At 45.2% G+C, this 26,023-nt stretch overlaps 1 protein-coding gene across 4 annotated transcripts in view; it reads right to left on the bottom strand.

Moving 5' to 3' along the window:
- Positions 1–2,695: 2,695 nt before the first annotated feature.
- Positions 2,696–26,023, bottom strand: part of MYO5B (myosin VB) — a 310,561-nt gene continuing 287,233 nt past the window's right edge. For 2 of the 4 annotated variants that reach the window (XM_081079088.1, XM_081079090.1), the window contains 10 exons: positions 25,817–26,015; positions 22,936–23,029; positions 20,870–21,013; positions 17,738–17,889; positions 16,276–16,365; positions 15,024–15,174; positions 13,334–13,619; positions 12,561–12,735; positions 11,132–11,212; positions 2,696–5,767 (listed from right to left, as the gene is read on the bottom strand). In XM_081079088.1, coding sequence (XP_080935214.1) covers positions 5,615–5,767; positions 11,132–11,212; positions 12,561–12,735; positions 13,334–13,619; positions 15,024–15,174; positions 16,276–16,365; positions 17,738–17,889; positions 20,870–21,013; positions 22,936–23,029; positions 25,817–26,015 — 1,525 coding nt within the window. In that variant the 3' untranslated portion in view covers positions 2,696–5,614. The remainder of the gene's footprint in view (positions 5,768–11,131; positions 11,213–12,560; positions 12,736–13,333; positions 13,620–15,023; positions 15,175–16,275; positions 16,366–17,737; positions 17,890–20,869; positions 21,014–22,935; positions 23,030–25,816; positions 26,016–26,023) is intronic. The other 2 variants (XM_081079087.1, XM_081079089.1) reach the window with 1 other exon arrangement.

Genomic DNA, 26,023 nt, shown 5'->3' with positions numbered 1-26,023 from the left:
TTTTTGGCAGGGGAACAGGAGTAGCATTAGCATAAGACTGGAAATCAGTGACTCCATTGTAAAGCTGCAAATTCTAGTATTAAGATTTCATTAGGATATCAGAAATATCCAGCCTCAGCCTTATCTTCCACATTTTCTGGATAATTTTCCTATGCTTAAACTTCCTATAATTCTCAAAATTGATGGTAGCTTGAACAGCAATGGCGTTAAAAGTTTCAGTAATGGAAACTGGGGACAACTAGTGAAGTTGATAGGAGCTAGGACAGTATTTTTTAAATTGAGTACATGAATTTGAATGAATGAGACAGGTGAGCTTACAATATTGTGTAGTTTGGAAAGTTATGTATGTGTTGTTACTCTAACCACTTTGGTGATAACTTAAATTTTTTGTTAATTAAAAGGCAATTATTAGCTTGGGTGTTGTTTTGGCCTTATGACAGATTCTTACTCTTCAGAAAGTTCAAGTTGCCAAACATTTCATCAGAAATGAAATGGAAACAGAAGGTAATACAAACAGATTTGCCAAACTTCCTCATTTTAAATTTGCGCTAAGTCTTGGTGTGTTCCCAGTAGTCTTAAGACATTGTCACAAACTTAGATGAAGGATACATATTTGTGTTTTTTTCCTCTGCCTGTTTGAAAGTTATTAGTGGTTTCTAATGTTGAGTGTTTAAGGGCACTATCTCTACAGATGTCTTGTTCTATACATTTATTTGGGTAGGCTGGTTATGTGAATTTTACAAAAGATTTCCAGGAGGTTTTGGTGTGTGCTCCTCTAGGGAATAAACAGTTTACCCATGTTTCTATATAGATGTTCAGTTTCTAGACTCTATTCTGTTCCATTGGTCAATTTTTCTATTTTTGTCCTAATTCCACCCATCTTAAGTTTTAGATACCTGTTAGGGAAAGTTTTCCCTTCTCTTCTGTAATGCAGGGTGTCATGCGGGGTCTCTGGTCCTGCTCCCCACATAAAAACGCAGGATATGGTGAGGCCAAAAAGGAACACCCTCGGAGCCATAGACAGGGGAGTCATTTCACTATATTCTCGAGGGCGGCTGGGTTGGAGACACAGGAAGCAGGAGCCACACGATCCACAGTCTACTTCTCTGCCAACCAACCAACCTCTTGCTAACTGCAATCCGCCTCTCTGCAATCCGCAATCCACACTCCGCGCTTGCTAGTGTAGCCACAGCAGTTATGTCAGGGGCTAATGGCTAACCGGTAGCAGCTGATGGCCATCTACTACCCGAGCCAGCACCTTTCCATGTGAGGCCGAGAGCCTGGAAACTGCTCTCTGGGACTCTGTCCCCACATCTTCTTAAGGAGGGTCTTTCTTATCCTTGGGCCTTTGCTCTTTCATATACATTTTAGAATTAGCCTGTCAATTTTCACCAAAAAACTATGGTGAGATTTTGATTTTTAACCTATAGGTCAACTTGGGGACAACTGAGATTTTTGTGATATGGAGTCTTCTTATCCATGAAATATTTCTCCAATTTTTAAAATGTCATCATTAATGTTTTCACTTATATTTTATAAATTCTTCACAGATCTTGTAAATATTTTCCCACTTGTTTTTAATGCCATCTTTACCATATGCAAAATTATACATATGACTGGGTCTTTTCCTACACCCAAACTGCCTTGCTTAAATTCTGTTGTTTTAAAGGAATTGCTCAATAAGTATTGTTACTTCTACAGGGAAAGGTCCCCCCATCCCAACTTTTGCAGGTTGTAGTTCGCCATCTCCTGATTTAAATGATCATGATGCATGTTTGAATATAGGCCGCAGAATGATGTTTCTCAAGAAAGCATTAAAAAAAATAACCTTTTTAGCCAACGTGTTGATGCAGTTTTAAATTTCACTTAGATTTGTCACACCACTTTATTTATTCCAAAGTATTTATTTCCACAAATTTTTATCCAGAGCTGTATATTAGTGACCAGTACAAGCATTTTTCTATAAACAAAGGTGTAGTTTACAGATTTGTTCAAAATGGAAAAATATTTTTATCAGTATTTCTTCTACAATGTTAGATTCACCCCTGAATATGATGTGAGCCCCGTTAGAGCAGTGCACCAACATCAGTTGATGGCAAAATGTTACATCCAAATCTGGATTATTCTGATACAACGTCACTTTAGAAAGTAGCTTAAATTCATTTCTGATTGATCCCCTTTATTAGAAATTTCTTTTCTTTTCTTTTCTTTTTTTTTTTTTTTAGAAAAAGCAATCTTTAGTATTTAATGACCTTTAAGAGAAAAACACAGTCTTATGTTTTATTGTCATTGGCATCAACCTCTAATTTCATAATTATCCCAATTTTCTAGTTATGGCACAAATGTGTATAAAAAGTGAACTATGGCTATTTGGCTCATGCAGAAAATTAATTTGAGAAACTGACTGCAGAGAAATATCCTATGAGGAAAAACTACAGGGTCCTGCCCCATGCTGTCCATTTCTGTAACTAGTCATATAGGCATTATACAAGGGTTTCGATTTAGGATACCCTTGCTGCCTTAGTTACTACTTGCCAAAGAAATGGATTCTAATTTGTTACTATAATCTTAATGCATCAAGGTTCTAAGTAAATATTTGATGAGTTGATGGTAGCAACTGTTACTTTTTAAGTTTTCCAAGTTCCTAGTTTTATCTTTTGTTTTTTTCTTTTTTCTTTCTTTTTTTTTTTTTTTTACAAAAGTCTTAAAATTTAGTATGGGAAACTCCTGTTAACATGCTCCATGGGGGAGGGGGGGTGGGGAAGTCTGTTTTCCTTTGGGTCTAAACTGCTTGCCAGTTACCATAAATCTAACTGCAGGTATGATGGCACAGGGAAAATGCATGTAGGTAATATGCTTGTCATCTTCAGCAACAATTATTAATATGTACGTAACACACATTACTATAGGTAAAGATAGGTCCCATATAATACTTAAAACACAAATTCTTTATAAATATTTGATTCTTAAGGAATCATTAAAATGTTTCTAATGTTTCCAAAGACAAATCCAAACTCCACCATGTTATGTCAAGCATTAAAATTCTTCCCACAGCAACACCTATTTCAGAGAAGTAAGTGATGTCAGTTATCTCAGAAACTTCTAAAGGCACATAGTGAGAAAAGTGTCAACTAAATTATAAATATTAAAAAATAAAGATATCTAGTGCAAAGTTCAAACCTTTATGTTGAATTAAGTTAAAATTAAAAATCATTATTGATTGCACGAAATTGGAAAGTCTGAGTTCAACTGACTTTAAAAAAATGCAAAGAATATAAATACTAACAAAAGATTATTCGAGTTTCCCTAAAGATGCTTCTTGTAGCCTCTAAGTGTTAAGTTAAATAGGGCAGACCTAAACATTAAGTAACCAATTACTATATTTCTTTTGTTAGTGGTCTATAAAAGACTGGTTTTTAAAGTATATATAAATTAAATACAGCTCCAGTGATATACCTTTCTCTTTTGGAAGATGAGAACTAAGTGTGCCATTTCTTAGGCTTAGTAAAGACTATTCATAAGGTTCCTCCTGCATTTATTCTTATTGCCATGCTTTTATTCAGTGAGTCCTTGGCACCTAGTGATTAACCAGTGCCAAGTGACAAGCAGAGAGGTAGTGACCCAAAGAGATCGAGAGAATGAAGGTATGAGACAATATGTAAGGACAGTAAGCCATTGCATTTATGGAATCACTGCTTCTCAAACTCCTTAACACTCTTAACAAGGCATTTTGGGTTATCGTGAAGATTAAGGTCAGTCCTTACACGAGAGGCTCAGTTTTAAACTAGAGTGCAGTAAAAAGCAAATTATACTTACTAAACAACTTTAACAAGAGGTAGCGACAGACCCAATTGGTTTAGACTGGCCTTCCAAACAAAGTCAGTGTGTGGATTGAAGGGGGTGTGTAATGGACGTCAGAGTGTGTAACTATAACTGGGAAAGAAGGCACAGCTCTACGTAGATATCCGAGAGAAGCCAGGATGTTTGATGTGGAGGTAGAAGGGATAACGCCACTGACATTGATTTGGACATGGTGGTCCGCAATGTTCACCCTGATGCTGTCTTGTTCTGCCCGGGAGGCAAGGAGAATGAAGAAGCTGAGCTGTAAGGGTGCAGTACACAAGAGTATGTAGGGCTTGGGTGTGTTCTGTTTCTAAGAGCCTTTTAAATTAATTGTGGCTGAGTAAAAGGTGGTGCGTATGTGTGGCAGGCTCTTCTACATGCAATTCACGGAGAAATCGTATCGTAACACAGAAGCTGTATGATTTGCAAACACCATCTGTTCTTGTCATGGAAACAGTATACTGATACCTACCAGAAGTATGGAAAAAATAGTAAAACATGGTGTAAAGAATATGTAAGGTTTTCTAATCAAATGTCTGCTTTTGCAGAGACAAAAAAAATTTGTGAAAGCAGACATATAAAATCTGTTGTAATAGCATCACTGAATACTCATTTAATCTTTATTTCAAAGCAGAGACATTTACGGTTTTTATGTGGTAAATTTGAAAAATGTTATAAAGAACCTGAAAAGGGATAGTTGACATAGCTATTCTCTCTCTTTAAAAAGAACATACAGAGAAAACCCAAAAATCTTTTGGAAAACAACAATATTCCCTGAACTGCTTTTTTAGAAAGGTGTTTCAAATAATCTGACTCTCACGATGAAGTTTTTCCCTTACTATCTTGGTTATCTGGAATTACTAGTGTATTATATGATGTTCTTATTGGAGATTTAATGGCATTAAGATATTAAAAAGGCTTTCATACTGACTGGTTTGGTTTTTAATCTGTAAATAAAACAAGAGTTGTTATTCTTTTCTAACTTTTACGTAGATTTTTGTGAAACTTTTATTGCCTCAGTATGTGCATGGACTAGCATTAGAAACATCTTTCCATCTTGCTTACATTTTTAGTTTGGCACAGCAGCCTTTTTAGCATAACTTCCATAAACCCAAGACTGCAGAGCAGGGTTTGACCACATTAGGGACTGAGTCTAATTTTGCTTCAGAAACCAATACTCAAAATGTTTGGGCTGGAGGTCCATCACACCACTGTCTCTGCATTACCAGGCACTGAAAAAGACCTTTAGGAAACATCTCAGAAGGCTCAGGCCTGTATTTTTGTTCTCAAAACATTTCCCCACAAACTCATCCACACCTATCGATTGTCAACCTGGGAAATGTCACTTACTATGACAGTGTCATGGTTGTTAGTACCATTATTTGTTAAAGGTCCTCTGAAGGCAATTTATGTGACTTACATATTTTTAATATTATTTTACTTTGGACATTCTCCAGACCAAAAACTAGGCAGTTTCCATTTTATATACTGGCACTTTTTATAGGGCCATGGGAACTGCAGATTACGATGTGTATTTGTTTATACTGAAATCATACTTAAAAAATCTTCCATATTTCAAGTGTTTTTATTCTGAGCAGTAAGGTACAAAAAATAATGACAGATGTGTCTTATTCTGTATAGTTCAGCACAGGCTCGCAATCTCTGATTTGATCAATTTTTACAGATTGAACATATCCTTAAAATTATTTTACTGTATGTACTTCCTTCTTGCTCTCACTTGTAATTGAGCCAAAGTTGGAAATGTGCTTTTTCAAACTTCACTGAGAAACTCCAGATTGAGACACGCTGGGATGTGGATTGAGTCCATAGTCAGAGAAGATGGATTAAATGGGAACAAAACAGGAAACATGTGCTTGTAGTCTAACAGTAGTTGCTGAGGGTCATTCCGCTCTTGTAGTTGTGCCTGTGGGGAAGGATAAGACCATGTGAAATACTTAACTACACTTGTAGTCAATTTAGGTAACTTCACAAAAGTGAATTGGTACATATCATGGAAATAGTTCTGTTATTAGGCAGAATTTCAGGAGTATATGGTCTCCCTGTCCTTGAGGTATTTAGCAGGGAGATAAGCCCTGGTTCAGGCTTGTTGGAGATTAGATGATTTTAGCTTCATTCCTATTTCTACCATTCTTTTAAAAATTTTCCATCTAAGGGAGAATAAAAAAAATACATTTAAGGTGCAAATCATGTGGAGAGGTTAAGGCCATGGGCACTGAAGGCAGATGGCCTGAGCTCTAATCCTGGCATCACCCTGGGCAAGTTCCTGAACCTTTTTATGCCAGTTTCCTCATCTGTAAAACAGAACGGAGAGAGTGATATTACACAAAGTGACAGAGTAGGAACCTCTAGGGGTCAGTCCCTCCACTGAAGCAACCACTGAGCTGGAAAAAGCAATTGGTATCAACTATCTTGGAATTCTGGAACCTGATTGGACACTTAAAACCAACCAACCAGGAGAACGCTTGATGAAGGGAGAGGTTGTTTATCTTTGATAAGAGAGCAGTGTGCATGAATCAGCTACCATTGTCCAGCCCACTGAGGCTGTAAGAATAGCAACCCACACTCCTGGAGTACCTGCCTGGTGCGAGAGCAGGCAGGGGGACCTTGTCCTCTAATAATTTAGGGTTGTGCACTTTGGTTGGTCTGGCAGTTCCCTGAAGGGCTGGCATGATGCCTGCCTTGGTTTTGGCTCTCCTGGGATACAGTGGCTTCTTCTAGTGGCATTAATTGACAGATTTAAAGGGACAGAGCCCCTCCCTTTTTCCCCTCTATTTGGAGCCAGACATTTTAGGAAAAATTTAACTGAAATGAAAATTTTGAGTTCATTAAAGGGACTGAACAGCAGACTTGAGCAGGCAGAAGAAATGATCAGTAAACTTGAAGATAAGGTAACTGAAATTCTCCAGTTTGAGGAGCAGATAGAAAAAAAATAAAAATGAATAGAACCCGAGAAACCTGTATAAAGCATACCAATATACACCAAAGGCATCCCGGAAGGAGAAAAAAGGGGCAGCAAAATATTTGAAGAAATAAAGGTCCCAAATTTCCCAAATCTGATGGAATATATATATGTATATCCAGAAGCTCAACAAATTCCAAGCAGAATAAACTCAAAAATATTGACACTAAGACACAATAGTCAAATTATTAAAACCCAGTGACAAAGAGGGAATAGTGAAAACAGTAAGTGACCACGCTTCACATATAAAGTTTCCTCAGTAAGATTAAGAGCTGACTTCTCATCAGAAACTATGGAGGCCAGAAGGCACTGGGATGACATATTTAAAGTCCTGAAAGAAAAAACTGTCAACCAAGAATTCTACATCTGGCAAAACTATCCTTCAAGAATGGAAAAATTAAATCATTTCCAGATAAGCAAAAAAAGAGGGAGCTAGTTACCAGTAGACCTGCCCTACAAGAGATACTAAAGAAAGCTTTTTAGGCTGAAATAGAATGACATTAGACAGCAACTCAAAGCCATAAGAAGAAATAAAGAACAATGGTAAAGCTAACTACATTGGTAAATGTAAAAGCAGCATTATATTTTTGGTAACTCCTTGTTTTTCCTATATGATTTATACAAATGCAGGAAACAATAATTATAAATATTAATGGGCACACATGTTTAACAGATGTGACCTGTGAAAATAATAATATAAAGCGATGGGGATATATAGCAGCAGAATATTTGTATACTATTGAAACTAAGTTGGTATTATTTACACTAGATTTTTATAAGTTTAAGATGTCAATTGTGATCACCAAGGTAACCACAAAGAAAATAATAAATATACAAAAAAGGAAAGTAGGGCATCAAAATGATACACTACAAAAAATAAACACACAAAAGGCAGTAATGGAAGAATTGAGAAACACAAGACATGTAAGACATACAGAAAACAAGTAGCTAGATATCAGAAGTAAATCTTCATCAGTAACTATTTTAAATATCAATTTGAAGGCAATTTAAAGGCAGAGTGGCAGAATGGATTTAAAAAACATGATCCATCTATATGTTACCTACAAGAGACTCACTTTAAAGACACAAAGATTGAAAGTAAAAGAAATTTGAAGTACCCAAAAAAGAGCTCGAATGGCTGTATTACTGTCACACAAAATGTTTTAAGTAAAAAAACTTACAAGAGAAAAAGGTTCAATCCACCCAGAAGATATAACAATTATAAATATATATGCACCTAGCAACAGAGCCCAAATATATGAAGGAAAATTGCCAACTGAAGGGAGAAACAGTTCTTTAATAACAGTTGGACACTTCAATACTCCACTTTCAATAATGTATAGACCAACCGGGTGGAAGATCAGTAACAGAGGCCATGAGCACTATAAACCAACTAGACCTAAAAAACATACATACGACTAAATTGGAGTTATCTTTATAATGCAAGGGTTGTTTGACATACACAAATATAATAACATCCTCTTGTATGTATATACTTCATGCATTGCTGATGGGAATGTAAAGTGATGTATGTAACTGCTAGGGAAAACAGTTGAGGGGTTCCTCAAACACTTAAACGTAGAATTACAGTAGTCCCCTCCACCCCACCTTTTGTTTTCATGGTTTCAGTCTGGTCAACCATGTTCCAAAAATTAAATTTCTAAGTGTCAATTTAAAAACACCCATGTGTTTTGCATCTTGAAAGATGGGCTAAAATTTTAAAGTAATTTTAACAGTTTTAAAAAGTAGTTTGAAATAATAGGAAAAATTTAAAAGAGGCAAGGACATTTAGGGATGAATAAGCAACCAACTTTTGTAATTTATCAGATGATGGCTCCAATGTAACACTGGCAGAATGGTCTCTCTAGGATCATTGATAGCTCACTCTGAGCTTTGCTGCATTTATTTCAAACCTCACACAGCATATGAAACTACATAAAATCTGAAATGGCAGGAGGCTCTTAAATTTTTTTTAATAGGACTTTATTTATTTTTTTTATTTCTGTACATCACTCAGATGTATCAGTAAGGTCTATTTAAAGGGCTTGAAGAAACTGTAAAGGATTTAGAAGGAGGGTGTAACAATAGGCCAAAAAAGAAAAGTTAATACCTATATTATTACAATTCAGCAGCAAAAGTTGTGTATACATTTAATCACTTAAAATTCACAAGGTAGTTATTGCACAGGAATCCTCTGGTGAGTTTAACAATCCCCTCAAATTTACATTTTTAAAGGACAGCATGCTGTGCCCATACTGCCCAAGCAAATGGTTTCTTTAATGAACAACTTGTATTTATCCTACACAAGATATATTCAAGTATAACAGGAGGGCATGGATTGTCCACTGTTTCCTCTGAGCACTGTCTAGGGAGCAATGGAACATAAAACTATAGCTGGCAAAAAAACAAAACCGAAAAAAAAGTTTTGATAGATTTGCCAGATACTGAAATTAACTGTTGAGGAAGACTCAGAATCTGACAATACAAGGTTTGACAATTAAGTTCGCGAACTCATTGCAATGATGTCGCTAACCTTTTTTGATATCAGGGATTATTCATTATGAATTTGTACTAATCGGGTAAACAGTTAACCTAGTTTACTATTTGGAAGTGCTGAAAAGGCTGCATGAAAAAGTTAGACGACCTGAACTTTTTGCCAACAATTCATGGCTCTTGCATCACGACAATGCACCAGCTCACACACACTGTCTGTGAGAGAGTTTTTAGCCAGTAAACATGTAACTGTATTGGAACACTTTCCCTACTCAACTGATCTGGCTGCCAATGACTTCTTTCTTTACCCAAAGATAAAGGAAATATTGAAAGGAAGACATTTTGATGACATTCAGGACATGAAGGGTAATATGACGACAGCTCTGATGGCCATTCCAAAAAGAGTTCCAAAATTGCTTTGAAGAGTTGACTAGGTCCTGGCATCAGTGCATAGCTTCCCAAGGGGAGCACTGCTAAGGTGACCGTAGTGATAGTCAGCAGTGAGGTATGTAGTACTTTTTCTAGGATGAGTTTGTGAACTTAATTTTCAGAACTCATATATCTTCAGAGAATATCTGACCAACCTCCATTACCTTTCTCCTGTGTACTTAATTCAAACCTGAAGTCTAATCTGGCATATTTTTTGACCTTGGGCCTAAATTCTCTTGGAAACAGTGCCCCTGTCAACTTACCATGGAAGTGGTTACATTAAGAACAAATAAGACTTTCGAAACTTGCGCTTTGGTTTGCGTAAATTATCTGTTCTCCATAAAAATCAGTAGTGGACCAGGTATCTCAGTGGTTTCTTTTCTGTCATCAAACTTTCCTCCCCTTTCAATAGTGGACTGTACATGTGTCCTAATAACTGGATCCTTTCAATCCCGAACCCTGCCTTTTAAGGTATCCGTGCTGGTGACACTGCCTGCTTTTCTGGATCTTTAATAGCGCATTGCATTTTCCCCACTGTCCTTAACAAACTTTGATCTGACTTGGCATTCCTCCCTTGACCTTTAGCCTCTATTCTCTACTTACACAATGCTAAAATCAACTTATTCTTTCCCCCCGTTTCCTGCCTCCTGCTCTGATCACTTTCCCCCATTTTTTATCCTTGTTTAATGTTGCCATCCATACACTGGCTGAAGAGGTTGTTTAAAAGTGAGACAATATTAGTGTTCCCCACCTCAAAGTGTTCCCCACATACAATTGAGAAATGTTCACTGTTTTTTTAAAGTAATCTTGATATGATTTATTCAGATACTATCAGCTACAAATACACAAAGGTCAGGCACTCAGCCAAAATCACCTAGGGCTCAGCTTTAGGAAGCTCATCTTTCATTAAGAATTGCATAATCTTAAGACAGGTTTATGTAATCATTGCCTAGTGTTTTCTTTCAAGCATAATTCCGAAAGGCAAATATAATAAGTCTTACAGAAAAGATTTAAGAGCTCAAATTGCTTTCTTGAAACCATATTTCTAGTTCCATTTGTGAGTAGGGAAGATATTCTGCTTACTTTGTTAATTCCATTTGGTGCTGTATAGTTCAGTAACATGCTAGTGGCAAATGAAATAGGACTTAGGTTGTACCTAAAATCTGAGAGGCAAAGGTTACAAAAGTTCAGCAAAAGTTCAGTCTTCCGTGTATGTGTAATTAAGTTATTCATGAGCGATATGGTTCATATTTACCTAAAGAATGTTAAGATCTTCATCATATGATGTAACCAATATTAATACAGAGAAGGGTAAAAATCTAAACTTCCAATCGCCTTTATTAGTTTTAGACTAGGACTTTATAAAATTAATATTTTAAAACTCACCTGAATCGTTCGTATAAAGCCCACTGTTACCCGTTCTTCAAATTCATTCAGGGGTGTATAAAGGTTTAAAATTTTGACAATCTGTTGGGATAACAAAAGTTTAGCACAGAGCTAAATGAACATAAGCAAACTTTTGAATTTTAAAGCATATATGACATTGGCATAAGAGTTCAGCCCTCTTTAGAAAGGACTCACAAATCAGAGCTGGACTGACGTTTAGGCACCTACAATTTGTAAACTAGCGTTAATAAGCTTTGCCTGGTAGATCTGAGCCCTCTATTACCACATTCCTGTCTCCTACATACCCACCCTGCCCCTCCTCTATGCTCCATGGCTTATAAACTAACTAGGATTGCAGTAAACTGTTGCATGAAATCCTCAGATGACAAAGGTTTTGTTTAACCACACCTCCCTACGTCCCCCCCACCCCCAAATAACTTATAAAGGAACAGACTTTTTTCTTATTTGAATGGAGGATAACCTTCGTCTGCCTATCAGTTGTTTTGTGGATAGCCTGCTCAAATACAAACCAATGCCAGTTGCATTCTAGAAGTAAACTTAATATATTTAAAAGGGAGGAGAAAAAGTCTGAAAAATTTCGGTGCATTTAGAAAAGGAAGCAGTTTCCTTAAGAGTTCGGTATTTCATCTTTTAGTAGTTAGTGGAGGACGTAAGGAGATTGTTTACTTCGTGATACTGAGTTGGGATTGTGGTGTGCTTTAGGTGCTGGACAGTGATTTCACTTGGAAAGTTTCATTTCCTTGTGCTGGTCTCGTTTTGTGAGACCACCTTGTGGTGGCCCATTTCCAAAATAGCCACATTCATGATGGAAGCCTGTGTGTGGACAGAACTTATCTTTCCTACAGTTGAAATATCTCTGCAACCAGGTCCTAGTATAAATACAATTTTTGGAGGAAAAGGAAAGGAACACTTAAATGCCTTTAGGTTCTTAATGATTTAAAACAATGTAAATGGATTCTAAGTGAAAACATGATCATAATAAAATTATAATTGTAAAGAAAGCAATTTATTTAATGCCAAAGGTCCTGATGCTGCTAATTTCTGAAAAAAATTAAATTTCTAGGTGAGAAACATCCCAGAATTCATTGTGTTTAAAAAAAGTTTGTACTTAAGCATGATGTATTATGGGTTCAGCTATTTATGTGCCTTATCTCAGTGAGCAAGAGGAAGCAGAAAGTTACTGGAAAACAGTGGCATCTCGTTTCACAGACCATAGAAGTCTTTGATTCATCTAGGAACATTCCATCAGTTGCAGCTTCAGAATTGTATCATTAAGGGTTATAGAAAGGCTGGAAGTGCAACACGTAAAAAACAAAACAAGAAAACAACCCGCTGGCAAGAACCTATTTGAAATGGAAGCTGGGCTTGCTCGGAGTCCCTTGAGTGATGGCGTGTGCAGTGACAGTACCTGCTGGGTGCTGAGGGAGGTGCACAGGGAGCAGATGGCCTCAGCGTCCTCGGGGGTTTTCTTCTTTAACTGCAAGAGCTGGGCTGCTTGGATCAGAGGTTCCATGGTTTGAACTGCTCCACTCTGGTGCAGGTTTCTTCCCCGAAGCCATTCCTCAAGCTGACTTATGTTGTACCTTAGACGGAGGGAAAAGTGAGTTGCGTGGAGCCAGTCCTTCTGCTTCGCGGGGATGAGCACACCTGTTGTGTTTATTTTGCAGCCTCACTGCCACCAGTTATTCTCCTCACCTTAATTATCTCACATGGGCAACAGCTTGAAAGTGCCTGGCACTCAGTAAATTTTGACTAGTTGGGTGCTTAAAAGCAAAAGATGAAGTACCTACAGGTGGGTATAAGTTAATGGGGGAAAGAAGGCATTCAATATATTTAATTAAAACAACTAATATTTAACGTTCACAAACATACTGATACTTCTGTGTGAGCCTTCCAGGCTCTTAACTCGGATTTCCTTTCTCTGTCCTATCTGCATTGTATTTATAATCTGTAATTAGAGTCTACAAATCTTGCGAAGCTTTGAACTAATTTATTTACCAGCACACCAGCTCAGTGTTTACGAGTTTCACCAACAAATAACAGGGATGGATGTGAGCTGCACACTAACGGTGACAAGGACCGTCCCGTTAGATCTGGGCTGCGTTTTTGGAGACAGGTGTCGCGCTGCAGCGCTGGCTGGTGCGTGTAGCCCCGCCAGCCCGGTGGTGGGCCCTGTCCTACCTGAGCTGCATGCCCGTGCTCCAGGAGCAGACGTCCTTCCGCAGGAGCAGGTTGTTGAGAGTCACCGCAGTGATCATATAAAAGAGCTGTTTGAACACCTGCAGGATGATCTCGGGGTCCAGGCCCTGGTCACACATGACTGTGTGAAAGGAATTCATCTGGCGGATGACGGCTTCCAGGCAGTACGCGTTCTCGCCGTCCACCATGCTGGAGGAGCGCTTCCGGTAGCCTGTTGGCTTCACACCAGATAGACCCTGAATGCTCTCATTTTCCAACATGGCTGAAACTGGAAGAAAAGCATGGTGAGCAAAGCTTGCATGTTGCCCAAAGATCTGTTTTTGGACCAGTCAGGTCATCTAATACTCAGGGATTTGGCAATGATGCCATCCAGACGTGTCCGATGTTCACATGCTCACAACTCACTAGCATTCAGCATCGAACTGCTAGGGTGTTGAAATAAGGTAGCTGTGATCCAATTTGTCACTTCAATGTACTGGTGATGGCACAAAGAGAACAGGATGTACCAACTCAGTCTGTACTGGATTCTGTGCTGAGAATTGAGCAACTGGGGTGTGGTCCTGGCCCAGCCACTGACCCGGGCCTACACCCTGAGATTGTCCTACAGATATGAAACAGCCCTCCTGCATGAGCCACTGACTCTTAATATTAGGTGGCTGCTCTGTCATCCTTATGGCATGGCACTTGACCACGTACAAGGACCTTATGTTCAATATTTATTTTAATCTTCCAACAGTCCATTTACTGATGAGGAAATTGAAGCATACGGAGGTACGAGGTCACACTTCTAGGCAGTAGCAGGGCCAGGATTCAAACCCAGGCCTGTCTGACTCCAGAACTGGTGATAGTACCTATCACATTGTTCTGCATCATGAAGTATCCCAGTTCTTCCTGTGTCTGGTGAGAATAAACTGGTGCCTCATAAGGAGATTTTCAGAGAGGAAGGATTGGGAATGAACCTTATACAAGGAATATATTTCTGGATAGCATGAATTCTGTCCTGTTTGGAATTCACTTAGAACCTACCTACTTATGTTATAAGAACCTGGGGAAAGCATTATATGTAAATGCAGGGGACCATTTCCTCCACAGCCTGTATGGAGCAGTGAGTGTCACTTTTCTTTTACCTTAAAAAATCACTGCTCTTATTTTTCAGTTCTGGATTTATGTTAAATGCCCAAGTGTACTGCTTTGGACATAGTGAGTGTTGAATAAATATTTATTACATGAGTGCTTACTATTGTTTTCTTTCACATGAACACACTTAATGCTTTCCTTTGCTAATGAATAAAGCATAGATATGGACAAAAGGATTATATTTTTTCACTGTATGTGGATTTATAACTTTTGAATTTATATTTATTACCTATGGAAATTTGTTTTGGGAAAAGTAATACAATACACTACAGTAAAAGAAATAAAGAAAAATGATCCATATTCTCACTGCCCAAACATACATTTTGATGGGATAGTGTTGAAAATTTCATCGTCTTCTTGGGCACAGAGCACACACGTCCTCAGTTGCCTTCACTGGTGGTGGTGGTGGTGTTGCTGGTCCTGGCTTTCTGGAGGCCATGCCCAATATACCCAGTTCCCTAAAGGTAAGCAGGGCTCACCACATCTCACCTCAGACCCCGTGATGAGTACTGGAGAGCTCCTGCTGCTGGCTTACCTATCATAGGCTGCAACACACCCTCGGCGATTTTAATGAGCTGCTGGTAGATCTGAATGGAGAGGTCACTCAGCACCTGCCGGTATTCAGTGAGGTCAAAGTTCTTCAGGCAGTGCTCGTTCTGCTTGGCGGTGTTCTGAGTCATGAAGCCCTGCAGAGGGAGAGGCATGCCCGGCTCAGCAGGACTTCGGGGCCTCTAGTCCCTTTGGCCGTATCCTATTTGTGGGGCCCAGGCTCTCTGTATTTATACGATATTCTACAAGACCAACTGGGATGGCATGTACTTGATTATCCCAGGGAGAAGAGTCTGTCAAAACTGGTTCTGGCACAAAAGATGGACTAAAGATAAGCTTTAAAATTGTTGTGCCATGTTGAGTTATGCAATGTCTTAACCCTGGGAAGGGTGGAGAGTGAGATAATGTGAAAGGAAGGGGAGAAAGGAAAGTCAAGGAGATCTGCAGGGACCTGGGAGCGGGCAGTGTCTGGGATAAGCTGGGGCTCTTACTGGAGAAACTAGAGTAAAAATATGTCATGTTACTAGGCACTGGGCTGAATGCAGAGCATGGGAAAAGTTCTTTCAGGGACCAATGATGGGACTGGTGAGTTCTAGGTAAAGCTGGGCCCTAAAGGTCCAGCGTAACCGTGAAATAATGGTGTCAGTTGGGCCTCAGGCCAAGGAATCAGATTTGGTTAGAAGCACGAAGCTGGGCCTCAGCGTCAGTTTGTATGAATATAGTTGATTCTGTTGTGCCTCTTTTCTTGTGACCATCTTTCTGTTTTAAAATAGATGAATTGGTTGGCTCAGGAGACAGTCTGACACTCTAGACGAGTGGGCCTTCTCCCAGCAGTCACTGAAATGGGGCTCTCTTAGGGCTGCTTCACCAGGGTTTCCCTAGAGTCCCAGGTGCCCTCAGAAACGAGTGGGTTGCGCAAACTCATTTCCTAATTGTACTTGTTTGATCCGGGGTGCTTTCCGGACACCCTCGGGATCAGCGAGACCTCATTTTGTGTCTAGCCACCAGGTGTAAGGCATGCCCACAGCCTGACGTCCCAGAGGGTGCTCCGTGGACCTCACACCCTCTTCGTAGAGGAGAACCACGTTTGGACAAAGCAGGGACGCCCACGTGTGAGGTGCTGTGAAGTGGAACACATACTGCTGTGCCCAAGGAAACGAGGACTAAACGCTGGAGGACTTGGGACACTTTAATACTTTAAATGTACTGTAGGGAACTGGGCTTATCCAAAAACTCACCTCATCCCCACTGTACTGCTTCAAACAATGAAGGAGGCGGCAGGTATTGGACAGCCAGAACGTTGTCATCTCAAAGTCGTCATTGTGCTTCTGGGAGAAGACAGGACACCCCTCCTTATGAGCAGCGGTTCCCATCTAGTTTAATGCTCATCTGCTCCCTCTCTTTCCATGTATCCCACTCTTACCCAGCATGCCCCAAGCACACCTGATGACAGGCAGGCATGTGCCAGTCACAGAGGTGAGACCCATTGCCAAGAGGCTGCGTTACTGTTCCTCCACTACTGGGGATGTACACGGACCCCTCTTCCCTCTTCCGGGTCCCCTGATCAGTGGTGCATACACGTGTACACACGACGGGCGGGCTGCCTCTGTGCCTGAAGAACACAAAGCCAGACACCACCGATGAGGCCTGACACCAGCAGCCCTGGGCTCTACTCTGACCACCGGGCTGGTGGTCCTGGAAGGTGCTCAACTATCCGTGATCCAACATGAGAGATGAGGGGAGCAAGCCAGTGAAATACTCTTGTTAGCCATCGACTCACCTCGACTGGCACAGGCCCCCAGCTGAGCTCGTGAAAGGGCAAGGCAGGAGACAAATCTGAGAGTTGCCCGCGTGCACAGTAAGTTTAGAGCCAGGAGTGGATGAAAGCGCCTATGGAGCCCATGGCAGAGAAGGGGGTGCAGCCACTCATACAAAGCTGGCATGAAGCTAGGAGTTGAAGGCTGGCTGTGGCACGCTCAGAGAAGGGAAAGTGGGGTAGTAGGCAACATGGCCCAGTGGACCTGAGGACTCAGTGCTTTCGAGGCTGGCGTGCATCGTGAAGTGGCAGTGTGTGTAAGAACTGAAGACGACGGTCTCAGAGCCATACCACCTGGGGTCTGGGCCTGCTTGGAGGCATCAGAAAATGTGACCTTCCCCCTCGTGGCCCGGCCTCACGTCCCTGCAGGCCAGGCTGGTATTTCAGAGGCCGCCGGTACATCTGGGATGGGCCTGTGCCTTTAGGTGGTGTTCCTGAGCCACACCAGTGCCCTGTCCCGGCTCGGGCTGCCTCCCCTTGGTGTCAGTGAAAGGCAGCACCCCTGCCTGTGCCACCACCGTGGGCAGCAGGCACCTGGCCTCTGGAAAAGGGCTGGGTGAGGGCCTGTGTTTGCGTTGGTTCCCCGAGTGTCACCTCAGGGCAGGGCCAGCCCACGCTCTCCTGAGACAGGATGTCTTCCTGACAGCTCTGGTGCAGGCTTCCCTGGAGGCTCAGCAGGCAGCAGCGGGAGGCTGAGCACGCCTCTCTGGGAACTGCTCGGCGTCCCAGTCACAGGTGAGCTGCTGCTCCTGCAGTTCTGTCACTTACCGTCAGGGTGGGAGACGGTGGAGAACTTGCTGCCGTCACCCCCGGCCAGAACAACGGCGAGGTGTGGGCTTCACGCAGTCCACCGCGAACCACGCCCGCCAGTGTGGGCCACTCACCTTGAGTACTTTCTTAATGCCGTTGATGGTGGAGGTCAGCAAGGAGTGTACCCTGAGGTCGTCGTTGACGTAATCTGCGTGCCTTATGCACATGTAGAGGATGTAAGCAGGAAGACTGGGCACCGAGCCTGCCAGCGTCTGGGGCTTCAGCTCTAACAGCAACAAACAGCAAGGGTTACATTCACAGCGGGTGCTGGGGCCCTGACGACCCCAGTCAGAAATCCAATGGTTTCAGTATTTTCCTGCAGCTCGTCTAAGAATGGCCTCTCATGGGGCGGGGGAGGAATAGGGGAGAAGCTGCCCTGGCTCCACAAACTCCACTGACCCAGTCCCAGAAAACTTGGCAAGTCGCACCTTCCAAAGACAGAGCCAGCGTGCGGGGCTGGGAAGGCTGCAGCAACCTCTAGCCCATTTGGGCGTCTGCCCAGACATTCTCGGAGCCAATAAGATCAAGAGGTTGCTGACTGGCCACAGCCAGCCTCTCCCCTCCCCTGCGCCCCCACGTGACATGGGTCTCACCAGCCTCTCCTGGCCAGTGCTAAGCTGGCTACAGTCAGGGTCAGGTGCTACCCCAGCCCCCTCCATCCCGATTCTTCTACATCCTCCCGCGTCTAAGTGAGCGCTGGCAGGTCTGGGAGGGGCCTGTGCCTCTCCCCATGAACTTCAGCCTCCTCAGCCTCCTGGTCCTTTCCTGCCAAAGCCCTGGAGGCCGGGGAAAAGCTGTCACATTGCTCTCCATTCCAGAGAGAGCCAGGGGCATCGCCAAACCAGGCTGAGAGCGATGCATGGGGGTAAGAGCCCAGAGGAGGGGAAAAGCCCAGGGCTAAGGAAAGATGCCAGGTATGAATGGGCGGGCACAAGGCCCCAGGTGTGCTCACTGGCCCCAGCTGTATACCCTTCACTCTCACTACCTCCATCCCCCAACCTCCGCCCAGCGCCCCAGGCCTGGAATGGCAACGAGGGGCGGCCACCTCCCTTCCACCCGCAGGTGGGCCAGCGTGAGGGAAAGGGGCAACATTCTCAAATCTTCTGCTAGGACTATCCTGGGATGGGGCTGGGGCTATGCTGACAGCATCTCAATTTGGTACTTGAGTTACACTGTCTCCACAAATACATCCAACCTTTGAGGTTAAATGCTAACTACAAACCATAATACTCTGGGTACATGGTTAACATTTGGGCATCTTGTAGGCTCAACATATGACTGTAGATTGGCCCTTGGTTCTAATTAGAATGCCAGTAACATTTATCCAGAAAAACGTGTTTTAAGGCCCAGGCTTTCCACTTACAGCTTCTTGCTTCAAGCCTGACCCATGTGCAGATTGCGAATGTCGTCTCCTGACTAGGAATGTCCTATCGGAGAGCATGCGACTCGAGTCCATTTCCCGCTCGGTCTGCCCCTCTGAGCGTCCTGGGGACAGGGGCCGTGTACTTCTCTCAGTCCTCCCTCCTCGGCAGCCAGCAAGTGCTGGGGACCCAAGAGGCGGTCACTACAGCTCTGGCATTCGTTTGGATGGGCTCTTTTGGAGGGAGGGTGACTGCGCACTGTGCTCAGCCAGCTGAGCGGGAGATGGCCTGCTAAGGGACCCCCGGAGCAACGACAGTGGGAAGGAGCCACCCATCTTCAGGTACAAGCAGTCTCCATTGTTAGGATTTTTTACTCTGATGCTGTAAACTGAGTGTTATTCACCGGAGTTGAAAGGTTCATTGTTAGCAGCCTTTGAACAAGGTCTTGCAGACTCTTTTAAGAAATCCTGGGATGAATTTACACCATGAATTTTCATTGTTGGGTGATTGTAGGAGAAATTATCCTTTACAAAAAGAGCAAAATGACTCTGCTAAAAATATGAAAAATACCCAAGGCCAAGAGCTGAACAAAATCAGTGCTAGGCTGACGTCATGCTCCGTTCTTCCCATAGCCTTCATCCTTTGGCCCACTGTTCAGCAGAGTGAAACCTCAAAAACCTTAACTTTCTCTTAAACGATGTTATCACGTGGGATGGCATGCGGGGTGTCAGCTCCTGCTCCCCACATAGGAATGCAGGATATGGTGAGGCCAAAAAGGAACACCCACGGAGCCATAGATGGAGTCACACCACTATATTCTCACTAGCAGCTGGGATGGAGACACAGGAGGCAGGAGCCACACGATCTGCAACCCGCCGTCCACTTGTCTCTGCCAACCCTCACTTCCTAACTGCAGTCCACCTCTCTGCAATCCATAATCTACACTCCACCATGCCACACCTTGCTAGCGTGGCCACGGCAGTTATATCAGTTATACCGGCTAACCGGTAACAGCCGATGGTCATCCAATCACAGCTGATGGCCATCTACTACCCGAGCCAGCACCTTTCCACGTGAGGCCGAGAGCCTGGAAACTGCTCTCTGTGGCTCTGTCCCCACAGATGTTTACCTCTTGAGCTTCAAATGCCCTTGCCAAAGCTACTACTTTGAATTCCTCACTTTTGAGAAAGGTTCTGTGGCTTTCACATGACACTGTCACCTGTGTTGTATTTCATGTGTGGGGGTGGGGGGGGTGTCAGTATTCTCATCCCCGTTTTACAGATGGGAGAAGTAAGGCACCACAGAGAATGGAGCTAATGCCTCAGGGCCCAGAGGACCAGACCACCAAAAAGCTCTCATTTTTTTCATCCATGCCTCTCTCCTGTAAGACTCTCCCTCTTGGCTCTGCAGTGGCTGCGAGCACGCAGTTAGGGGGAAGATAGGCATGTTGAAGCCACACAGGGAATGACACCAGATCGGAGGGAATCCATACAATTGACAAACCAGGCCGAGGGCAAGGAGAGCAGCTCCCAACGGCGCTGCATGCCTGCCATGCCGCAGAGGGCAGCCCCCACACAAACCACAGCGTCACCCAGGAACTCATTAGAAATGCAGCAGCATGAGGTGATGGTGTAAGGGGGAGCGTGAGGGTGGGTAGGGTGTGTGTGGGGGGCAGACGGAGGACAGTGGGGGATGAGGAGATGGATGTAGAGGTATCTGCAGTGGTGGATGGGCAAGTGGAGGGCAGAGGGGGAGGTGGGAGGAGGGGCTTATGAGACGGGTTATGTTGGGTTGGCAATGGAGTGAGGGCAGAGGATGGGGGTGGGTGCCACAGAAGGTCCTGACCTGTCACCAGGTTCCGGACGAGAAGGGCCTCGTCTTCCTTGTGGTACTCCAGCATGCCCTGGAAGTCCTTCTCTTTCCGTTGGACGGTGACCTGCCTGTTGAGCTCATGGTGCTTCTTCTCACTCTGAGCTAATGTCTGGGCAGCTGAGCAGGAAAGAGACAGCTGTCACAGGGGAGCAGAGAGGTGGACACAAAAGCATTCCAGGGAAGGAATGCTACAGCTTCAAGACTGAGCAATTTCAACACGGTATATGTTTATTTATTAAATAATATTGTATACCAACTATACTTAATTTAAAACATTTTTTAAAAGGCAGCAGTCACTGCCGCCACCACTTAAGTGCCCCAGAGAATGAAAATCTGAGGAACAGAAAACGGAAACCCAAGAATAGGGGCACGGGGGCGGGCACGGAGACAGGAATGGAGAGAGAGGGCCTGAAACTAAAACGACAGCCCTGCTCTGTCAGAGCCTCCAGAGCAGCAGGTGGACATAAGCAGGTGATTGAACAAGTGACACCTGTGATGGGAGCTAGGCGCCCCTCCCCGCCACAGACACATAGTGTTAGGACAACAAAGATGGGACTTGAGCCCTGGGGATGCAGCTCCAGAGCTGAGAAAGACAGGAGGTAGTATCCCGGTGGAGAGGGGGAGGTATCTTGGGGGTGAGGGGTTATATAGGTGGTGAGGGGTGTATCCCGGTGGTGAGGGGTTATACAGGTGGTGAGGGGTGTATCCCGGTGGAGAGGGGGAGGTATCTTGGGGGTGAGGGGTTATATAGGTGGTGAGGGGTGTATCCCGGTGGTGAGGGGTGTATCCGGTGGTGAGGGGTGTATCCCGGTGGTGAGGTTTATACAGGTGGTGAGGGGTGTATCCCGGTGGTGAGGGGTTATACAGGTGGTGAGGGGTGTATCCCGGTGGAGAGGGGGAGGTATCCTGGGGGTGAGGGTATACAGGCGGTGAGAGGTGTATCCCGGTGGTGAGGGTGTATCCCGGTGGTGAGGGGTGTATCCCGGTGGTGAGGGGTGTATCCGGTGGTGAGGGGTGTATCCCGGTGGTGAGGTTTATACAGGTGGTGAGGGGTGTATCCCGGTGGTGAGGGGTTATACAGGTGGTGAGGGGTGTATCCCGGTGGTGAGGGGTGTATCCCGGTGGTGAGGGGTGTATCCCGGTGGTGAGGGTTATACAGGCGGTGAGGGGTGTATCCCGGTGGTGAGGGGTGTATCCCGGTGGTGAGGGGTGTATCCCGGTGGTGAGGGGTGTATCCCGGTGGTGAGGGTTATACAGGTGGTGAGGGGTGTATCCCGGTGGTGAGGGGTTATACAGGTGGTGAGGGGTGTATCCTGGTGGTGAGGGGTGTATCCCGGTGGTGAGGGGTGTATCCCGGTGGTGAGGGTTATACAGGTGGTGAGGGTTATACAGGTGGTGGGTTGGAGGTTTCCAGGTGGTGAGAGGGGTATGTATCCAGGAGGTGAGGTAACCGAGATGGTTCCGAGCAAGGTGGCATGTGCAAAGAAGGGATGGGAATGACATGATTAGATTTGCAGCAGACAGTCAGAGGAAGAGAACATTCCAGATGTTTCTAAAAGAGCAATTGAAACCTCTGAACTCTCTGGGCCAGGTTCCAGTTTGGAAGTGTAACCGCAGCACCCCTCTCTCCTTCCTCCCTTCCACAGCATGGAGTGAGGCCCCTGTGGCTGGAGGCATTGCGTTCTGTAGCTTTCATCACAACACAAAGAATTCTCTTCCAGCTGTAAGCCCTGTGAGGGCAGGACCACAGGCTGCTGTCTTGGTTGCCCCTCTCTCCAGCCCTGCAGAGCCCACAGTAAGCATCTAAACACCTGCTGTATTTGTGTGTCATTAGTCCAGATTCTGGCACATCAAGAATGGTTGAGCTCGTGGGGTCTGAATGACTCAGTCACATGACTAGCCTGGCACAGGCACCAGGAAATGGGTGAAGTAGAAGGGTGCGCAGAGAGAGGTAGGCAGGCATTCCCATCCCTCAGGCTTGGTTACACACACCTGTGCCTCACAAAACACACGCACGAGCGCGCACACACACACCCTACCTTCTAGGTCCTGGACTTTCTTCATATAAATCTTCAGTTGTTTTTTAAGCTTTCTCTCATTCTTCTCCAGCTTTTCTACCAGTTCTTTAAGGTCCTAAAAGCAGAACAGGACAGTGTGAGAATAGACCTGACCCCGCCCTGGAGGGCAGGGGTTAGAACTGCTTAGCTTAGTGTAGCCTGAGGCAGACACCTGAGGAGGGCCAGGCTTTGTGACTGGCCAGGCGGCCAGCCCCACCCTCACCAGCCTCACTCAGTTCAGTGCTTCCTGGTCTGGACTGAAAAAGCAGGTGGGTCAGAGTTCATTCTCACAATCAAGACGGGTCAACTTCTCCCAGCTCTGGTTGCCTGGCACCTTGGCTAAACCCCAGGGTTCTCTAGGCCAAGTGTCCTCAGGTTGCCATGCCAAACCCTCAGAGACACTCGGCCTGGGGTGGGCAGCAGTGCCCTGGGAAGGAATGGACAGGTGGAATGAGAGTTGGTGGAGGCATTCGGCTGGAAGAGTCAGTAGGCTGGTGAGATTACCTAGGCCCCCGAAGCAAACAGGCTCCCAGCCAGGGCCCCTCTGTGGCTGCCAATCCCTAGCAATTATGGCCACTGGAAGCCAGTCAGCCCAGCTGGGCAGTGGTCCTGTGTGGCTGGAGAGGCAGGGGGCTCCGTTACCATCATAGCCTCTGCGACTAGGAAAACCATGGAAGACAGAAGCAAATGCGCCAGCGTGGAACCTCAGAAACATCGGGGTGACGAAAGTCAGCCAAAATCTCTCAATCCAGTGCTATGGCCATGGTGAACCACAAACCTAACTATAGGCATTGTCAAGGATTTCAGATATTTATCTTAAAAAAATAAATTAAAAAAATAAAGTTGAAGTCAGCAAATTTAGGACAAACAAAAGGAAACACAGTAGATGGTAAACTTGGGGAGCTACTGAGGCCCAAAGTCCTAGAGACTAAAATTACGGATGGCTTACGAAAGAATGAGTTCAACCCACAGGGAATCTTGGGAACAGACGAGCATACCTCTAGATGAGCGCACTGGAAACTTTTCCAGTTGCTGAAAGAACCTGGAAGGACACTCACACCCTGCCTTCCGCACAGCCCTGTAAGTGCTTCCATCTGATCACTGGCTGGAAGCATTCGCCTGAATTCCTGTAAACTTGACCTCTGAGGCACTCCGCACAGGGCGGTAGTCCGTGTCCACAGTCATCCAACCTGCAGAGGGCAGTGCTTCGCCAGGGGCACACGCGAGGCAGTAATGCTTGCTCAGTGGGGGAACAGAGATCATGGAAACCCCTGGCCCCTGCCCTGGTGGCTCTGCTTATGGGCCCAGCCTCTGCCTGGGTAGACAGTGTGGACCACACTCTAGAAGGAATCTCCCATCAGCCACAAGCCAGAGCCTTCTCATCATCCTCATCCTCATCTGCCCAGCAACCCAGGCTCCTGCTCAGGCTCCAGGGCCCACCACTCGGCAGAGGGGCCCGCTGTGCTGATTCCTAAAGCTGTCCAGTGAACTGGTCTGGGTCCTTCATAGAGCACGGCCCCCTCTGTAAGGTGGTCGCCTGCCGCGCCATTGGCCCAAGGCCCCTCCAGGAGCACGGGCTGGCAAAGGCACGCCCCATGCTGCCTCCTTTACTTGGCAGAAGCCAGCTCAATAATTTAATATGTATATTTCTTCCCCTGAAGCCACCTGTTTACACACGTATGTGTGACAAACAGATAGTAACGTGCAGACAGAGAGTGGAGACAAACGGGGGGAAGGCCGATCATTTGTATATAAGTCCCATTGAGGGACTAGTGGTCCAGGGCCCCACCTCCCCGCTTAGGATGGAGTGAACTGGCCACCCAGCACTGGGCCACCTGGTGATAAAGGGGAGATGCTGGACGGGAAGCTCTGCTGGTGTGTGAACCCGCCGGGCGGGTTTGGGGCACTCGCCGCTGCTCCCGCCCGGTGCACCCCGGTCCAGAGAGCCACTGGCCTTCCTGTGTCACCCCCGACCCCCACTCCTGCCCTGGTGCCTGTGCCCACGTTCCTCCTCTGCCTCCTCCTCTCTGCCCGTCTACATGGCGGACACCCCTTTCTGCCGTCTGCCTCAGCTCCAGCCTCCCCCACAATTCTTTTTCTGTAACCCTTGTTAATCCCATGTAGAATCGTGTTCAGAAACACGATCTTCTTTCTCTTCTTTTTCACGTGTGCTGCTTCCCCTACTAACCTGTAAACTGAGGGCAGAATGCCTTCTATTTCTCTGGCAGCTGCCAGGTCTCCTTTGGTGACTGTCCCTAAGGAGAGCCACCAACAATTCCTCCATGACTCCTCCTAGCAAGAGGAGTCTACCCCCCACTAAATCTGCCTTACCCATGTGATTTGATCAACAGAGGTGGCAGAAGTGACCCTGTGCCCGTTGTGGGACTGGGTCTGAAGCGGCCGCTCAGCTCCTGCCTTGATCCTCTCCAAAGTCAGCTGCCATGCAGAGCAGCTCAGGGCAGACCAGTGAATGATGAGTGCGCGTGTGGAGAGAGACGATCCTCCGGACAGCAGCCAGCTCTGAGGCCCTAGACATGTGACTGAGGCGACTCGGACCCTCCGGGCCCAGCCAGCCTCCGTGGAGCAGAGACGGCCGTGCCCTCTGAGCCCTGCCACATTCCGGACCACACAATGTGACAGTCGTCTCCAGCTGCTAAGTTTTGGGGAAGTTGGTTCCCCATACTGTAATAGATGACGAACATATTGCCACAAACCCTTGCTGACTGGAGGTTTCTAGACTCCCTGTCCCTGCTACAGAGCCAAGGACATGAACCTTGTCCATTTGGTTAATGGCCATCCCTGGTCCCATTTTCTTCCAGAACGTGACTTCCGGAGCTGGGATCCACGTGGCATGGCTACTCACCAGGTTCTCATTGGTCAGCCGCGATATCTCCTGCTGGACACCGAACTCCACCTGGGCCTCCGGGGAGAGCAGCAGCGTCTGGCAGAAGGTCTGCTGCTGCTTGTCCAGCTCTTCCTTCAGGGTCTCCACCTGGGCCTTCAGCTGCTCCACCTCCTCCTCATGCTCTCGGCTCTGGGCTTGCAGCTGAGCCTCCAGCAGCCTGCACCA

This window comes from Rhinolophus hipposideros, assembly GCF_964194185.1.
Source record: "Rhinolophus hipposideros genome assembly, chromosome: 17".
NCBI classification, from domain to species: domain Eukaryota; kingdom Metazoa; phylum Chordata; class Mammalia; order Chiroptera; family Rhinolophidae; genus Rhinolophus; species Rhinolophus hipposideros.
Note: the sequence above shows the minus strand (reverse complement) of the source record. Positions and strands in the feature narration are given on the sequence as shown.